Source organism: Schistocerca americana, chromosome 2, assembly GCF_021461395.2.
Source record: "Schistocerca americana isolate TAMUIC-IGC-003095 chromosome 2, iqSchAmer2.1, whole genome shotgun sequence".
Classification (NCBI taxonomy): Eukaryota; Metazoa; Arthropoda; class Insecta; order Orthoptera; family Acrididae; genus Schistocerca; species Schistocerca americana.
Window position 1 is genome coordinate 612,825,489 of NC_060120.1, and position 6,000 is coordinate 612,831,488.

Here is a 6,000-nt window from a genome sequence, read left to right on the forward strand (position 1 = left end):
CCACAAGTATGGCTTGTAGGAGATGGTCAGCAACTCTTCGAGAACGGTTAGGAGCAAACAGTGCTTCATAAAGAACACCACTGTCAGGATATTCTCGTCTACGCTCCCACTTGAACCCGCTTAAAAAAAAAGAAAAGACGTGGATAGTGAAATCCTGGAGACTACTGATATCAATATTCGTGATGTATTGCATTCTAACGCCGTCAGTTTGTTGATTTGTACCACTAAATATTAAGGGATCCCGCTATTAAGTAGCTTACGTACTGTTCATCGTTTGTATCTGGTCTGAAATACTGATTACTTTACTGATGGCCGATCTGAAAGCAAGCGCCTGTGATCGTGGCCAGGTTACAGGATTGCTAGTAGTTTAATATGGCTCCGAAATCCTCAAGAGTTCAGAAAAATTGGTAAAGCACCTCGATTTGTAACCATCGGATGGTTCAAATAGCTCTAAGCACTATGGAACTTAATATCTAAGGTCATCAGTCCCCTAGGCTAGAACTACGTAAACCTAACCAACCTAAGGACATCACACACATCCATGCCCGAGGCAGGATTCGATCCTGCGACCGTAGCAGCAGCGTGGTTCCGGACTGAAGCGCCTAGAACCGCTCGGTCACAGCGGTCGGCTAGCCATCGGACTGACGTCTACCATATTCGAGTACAGCTCAAAATGAGCACATTCACTCACGATAGCGACGAAGTAATTAACATGTTGAACTTGGATTCGGAAGGACGGTTCCTCATATACTTGTCATCCTCCTTTAGGACATGTGGCGTAAAACAATCTTCGATCTCGTTTACGTAGTAAATTTCCACACAACGCCCCAGTTAAGTAACTCAACTGTCTATGACGATTCAAGCTACTGTTACAATAACGTCGATGTCGTGAAGTTTCTTTCTTTTTCTTAAAACAAAATCCTCATGTTTCATAGTGTGTTTAATAGTACTGGAGTCAAGTAATGTTCTCGCAATGGTAAATATTGTTGCGTCCAGTGTGCTGAAGTGATATATTGATGAATATGCAACTGTCAGTAAGGCTGCCGGACGTGAACATATTCAACAGTAGAATCTTGCATATCTTACCTATCAGGATCGACTGTGGACGTTTAATTTAAACCTCTGCATTTATTTCCTCTACGAGGATACTAGCAAGTGATCCCTGACTTTTATAGCACCAGCGGTCCAATATCTTGTATGTTCTCTGATACGCGATCACCATGCCACTGGTAAAATTCCAAATGTACAACGCTTGTCAGTCCATGACTTCGGTGCCATTGCCATTGTTTCTGTGGCAACGTTGTTCTCACTTGAAGTTAGATTAGCCATGGTACTGGTACGGACAGTATGTTTGGCGAAACGTAGCTACAAATGATCATGAATGGAATGGATTGTAGCTACCCAACAGTGAATTGAAAATGAGTAGCTACTCTGTGCTCAATTTATCACCTATCATATAGGCCACTGAACGCACAACATCCATACAACTGAGTTAATATAGTGTGCGTTAATAAGGTATGATACAGTGTCTTTCGTAGCTTATATGGGGACTGTCAGCATGAAATAATCTAACATCACGGTGATTAATTGCAGACTAGGTGTCGCAAGTGTTATCTCTCTAACAAGCAGCTACCTTTTATTCCATTGCTAATCATTGTACTCCGATATTCCGATAGCCATGTATGGAAGTGAAACATGGACGGTAAATAGTTTGGACACGAAGAGAATAGAAGCTTTCGAAATGTGGTGCTACAGAAGAATGCTGAAGATTAGATGGGTAGATCACATAACTAATGAGGAAGTATTGAATAGGATTGGGGAGAAGAGAAGCTTGTGGCACAACTTGACCAGTAGAAGGTTATCGGTTGGTAGGACATGTTCTGAGGCATCAAGGGATCACCAATTTAGTATTGGAGGGCAGTGTGGAGGGTAAAAATCGTAGTGGGAGACCAAGAGGTGAATACACTAAGCAGATTCAGGGGATGTAGGTTGCAGTAGGTACTGGGAGATGAAGAAGCTTGCACAGGATAGAGTAGCATGGAGAGCTGCATCAAACCAGTCTCAGGACTGAAGACCACAACAACAACAACATTCCTGTCGTCCTTTTACAGAGTTGTCTTTTGACATTGTGTTCAATAGGAAACTTCTAAGTCTGTGCAAAGCAAAAACGAATAAAAGTCACAACATAATAGGGGAGAGTGTTGTGCCTTGGAGCACTTTTCAAACTTTCGCCTCTAGCGAGTCTTATAAAAGATGTTCAATACATTTATTTTGTTCCATTTTGAAAGTATAAGATTCGCTTTATGTGCGCTGCAAAGTTTTTCTGAATTTACAAAAATTACTCCCAAAGACTAGGGTGTTTCCAAACTCGAAAAACTGTTTCAAGGTACACCATGTTCATGTACTTAGGAGCAAATACTCTATCATAATTTAAAAATGCTACAGTCGAGAAAATCTTGTTAGTTCTACATCTAATATTGTATTCATTACATTACTTCTTGATTGCACACCAATAATCAATACCTGAAATCAAACTAAGAAGTATTATCAAAATGAGGTACAAGTTAAAAACATTTTAAAATAGAAATCCATACAAAGTTCAGTTTTCAAGACATTAGACCCGAACTTTGAACCTTTGTCTTTCGTGGGCAAGTGCTCTACGGACTGAGCTACCAAAGCCAGATTCAGGACCTGTCATCACAGGTTTACTTCCGTCAGTACCTCGTCTCCAAACTTCCAAACGTCAAAGAAGCACTTCTGAAAAACTTGCAATACTAGCACTTCTGGTGGACATAAGACCGTGAGAACAGCTCCTGAGTCGTCCTTCTGTAGCTTAGTCGTAAAGCACTTGCTCACCAAACGCAAAGGTCCAGAGTTCGAGTCTCCAAGCCTCCAAGAAGTTAGGTTACATTTTCAAAGTATACTGAATTTTGCTCTCGATAAACGGCTATCACTGACGAGTTAACAGCAACTTCTAAATAGCTTTAATATATTATATAGCATTCAAATGCGTACTACTCGTGACACGAACTCTCCACAAACACAGCCTCATCTCTCACAACAACAAAAACTGTCGAAAATGCTGGAAACTGCTTATTGCTGGTTCCAGTGCGGATTCATTCATGTGGTTCTAGAATCAGCCACTTGATCGAAACTCCGACCTGGGATCATCATGTGTTCCCAAGTACAGTATCATCCAGGAACAACACTTTACCCTCCAAGTTAATTATAAGAAGCAGTTAGCGACAGTTACGTACGTGATACCGCTTCCGTAGATGAGATCTTTGACGCATGCTTGTGCGGTAGTGCTCGAGTGGGAAATAGGTGGTCCGAATTCTAGGTGAATTTTCAGTGCCGTTTTTTCACCAGTAGTGCCATAAAGTTCATGATCACCATTTTACGTCATTTGCATGGAGTAAATTCGATACCTAACATAAAATGAGTCCATATGGGATTCTTTATGGTGACGTTAAATTTGACGGCCCCCTTCGTGCATTTGGATAATGGTGGGCTATGTGCCCTAGCCCCTATGTGCCCTAGCCCTTCTCGCACCATCATACAAGAGAATCGTGGCACCACACTAAACACACTCGAAATATAACGCACAAAAACTTTCAGATTAAGTGGCTAAACAACCTCCACAAGTCTCTCAGCCGGCACTGTACGTCGATTCTTTTTCGTCCGTTCCACTTATGACTGTAATGCATCACAGAATATAAGCGGCATTTCAGGTTGGAACAGGTGGAGAAATCGGCCGTGGCAGAGCACGCGCTGTGTGAGGCCGACCACACAGTAAAATTCGCTCACATGAAACTTCTGGCTGTAGAGAAGAGCTATCGCACCTACTTGTTCAGAGAAGCTATAGAAATACACAAGCATGAGGATAGCTTCAATAAGAACAAAGAAAGCCTCAAAGTGAACAGACCCCGTACTCCTGTACTGTATTGAACGGCCATAGTAAGAGGAGAACCACACTAGAAATGACCACAGAAAAGCCCTTGAATGTTGGTACGCAAGGTACATGCAATCTGCGGCAGCAAGCTCGACTCCAGTCCACGACCAGCAATGGAGAGTGAAGCTCTGACAATGCCAGCCACTCGCGCTGGCGAATCGTCAGAAAAATCATCAGACAAAGAAGAACGCGAGACAGGAGCCGACAGGCAGTTTCTCAACAAGTGGGCACCAAAGCCTTAACAATTTTGTACATCGAACAATAAATTGCAGCGACGGAAATAATCTGTATGAATTGCGTCTAGTAAGGTCCGTTAGTAGTAAGGGTCAGAGTGCAACAATCTTGGTAGTAAATATTTTCATATAGTTTCAAAATGATGGAATTTAAAAAAAATAGCTACAATGTGCCTCTTCCTTTAAGGATCTACTGTAAGTGGCTGTATTCGAGTTACTGGCACTTGAGCGACAACTAAATTAGTTTCGAACTCAGTGCTTTTTATCCATAACAGCAGTGGGCTATGAGATAACAGTTTCCTGTAAAATTATGCTGCCCATGAAACAATATCCACTTACCATTAGCTTTTTGTTACAACTTAAAAAATGGCTAGGATCAAGGTATTTTACTTGATACTCACCAACGCAGAAGCCAGAAACAGAATGACAATTAAAGCGCACCTCATTGTGGGCACCAGTGCGAAAGACGCGATGTGTAGCGGTTTTATACAGTCAGAAGCTTCGGGCATCACATGTAGCCTGACCTTGGTAAATTCCACATCCATACTCGATAAAAGAAATCTGATACATATACACAAAGTCATCCGTCCGATAACGGAACCAAGTGTCTTTAATCGAATGAGGCGATTTCCAGTAGCTGAAACTAACTCATTTGGTGACAGTCATGCACAATATACCTCGCTTACCAAAATTAGAACTGTACATTGTAATAGAGAAATTCCTTTGAGTTGCAAGGACGTAAACAGTAAGGCAGTAACCTTATAATCAATACTGAGCAGGTGCAGTGTCTGAATGTGACGAGTGAAACATATAAGCAGCCAATTATTTACACAGACAGTGTCCATTTAAAAAAAAAACTTAAACAAAGGTGAGGGCTAAGAAGATGCAGTTTTAAGTTTTTGTTATCTTCATCTCTGCAACTGTCATCACGCAGAATTTCTTTTGCAATGCCTGCTAGGGCGTCGACAAAACGATTCTTTCGATACGAAATGGACACTGAAAAACAAAACTTTTGGCACCCTATTTACAACTTACGGAAGGATATGGACACATTTCAAAGCAATGTGTACTGCGTACAATAGGGTAAATATTCGGCGACGATGCTTGTTCGCATCAGTTTGCCAACGCACCCTGCGTCTGCGCGAGTACGGTTTATAGACAACGACATTTCTAAAATGGAACACCTTTGAGATGAGTTAGAACATCGACGTCGCTCCAGAGCCCCGACGTTTCACATCTCTATATAGCTACTTTCTCTGGTTTCGGCTGTTCCCGAAAAATGAGAAGTCATTCAAACAGAGACATTCGGGTACCTTACCGAAATTGTCCTCAGCAGAGTTGAAACTGTCGTAACGGCGAAGGGTGGACATACCCCATATTAATGTCCCTTACTAGGTGTCCTGATACTTTAGATAGTGTAAAAAGTGATCCACTCCTCCTGTTGCGTTGGTGAGAAGAGACACAAGACTCACAATCTGGAAGACAACGGTAGAAATCCCCATCCGAAAATCCGGATTTACGTTTTACGTGGTTTCTCTAAAATAACTTAATGCAAATGCTGGGGTGATTCCTCTCAGAATGATATGTTCGATTTCGTTCTCCATCCGTATATAAGCCGAGCGCGTGTTCCGGCTTTAATGACCTAGTCGCCGACGACACGTGAAATGCAACTCTTCCTTCCTTTGTATTGGAGAGTGGGAAGACTGTTGAGAGTCACCAGCTGGCAGCCAGTCACAGATTTCCTTGTGCGCAGCTAATGAGAAGCATCCCAACGTATTTGAGCTTAGGCGTCTTTAAAAGAACGCCTCTTAAACT

At 42.0% G+C, this 6,000-nt stretch overlaps 1 protein-coding gene across 1 annotated transcript in view; it reads right to left on the reverse strand.

The window, feature by feature from the left end:
• The window catches only part of LOC124594247 (brachyurin-like), a 30,462-nt gene extending 25,831 nt beyond the window's left edge, over positions 1-4,631 (reverse strand). Inside the window, exon 1 of the mRNA XM_047132610.1 lies at positions 4,587-4,631. Within this exon, the coding sequence (XP_046988566.1) occupies positions 4,587-4,631 (45 nt within the window). The remainder of the gene's footprint in view (positions 1-4,586) is intronic.
• Positions 4,632-6,000: the final 1,369 nt, after the last annotated feature.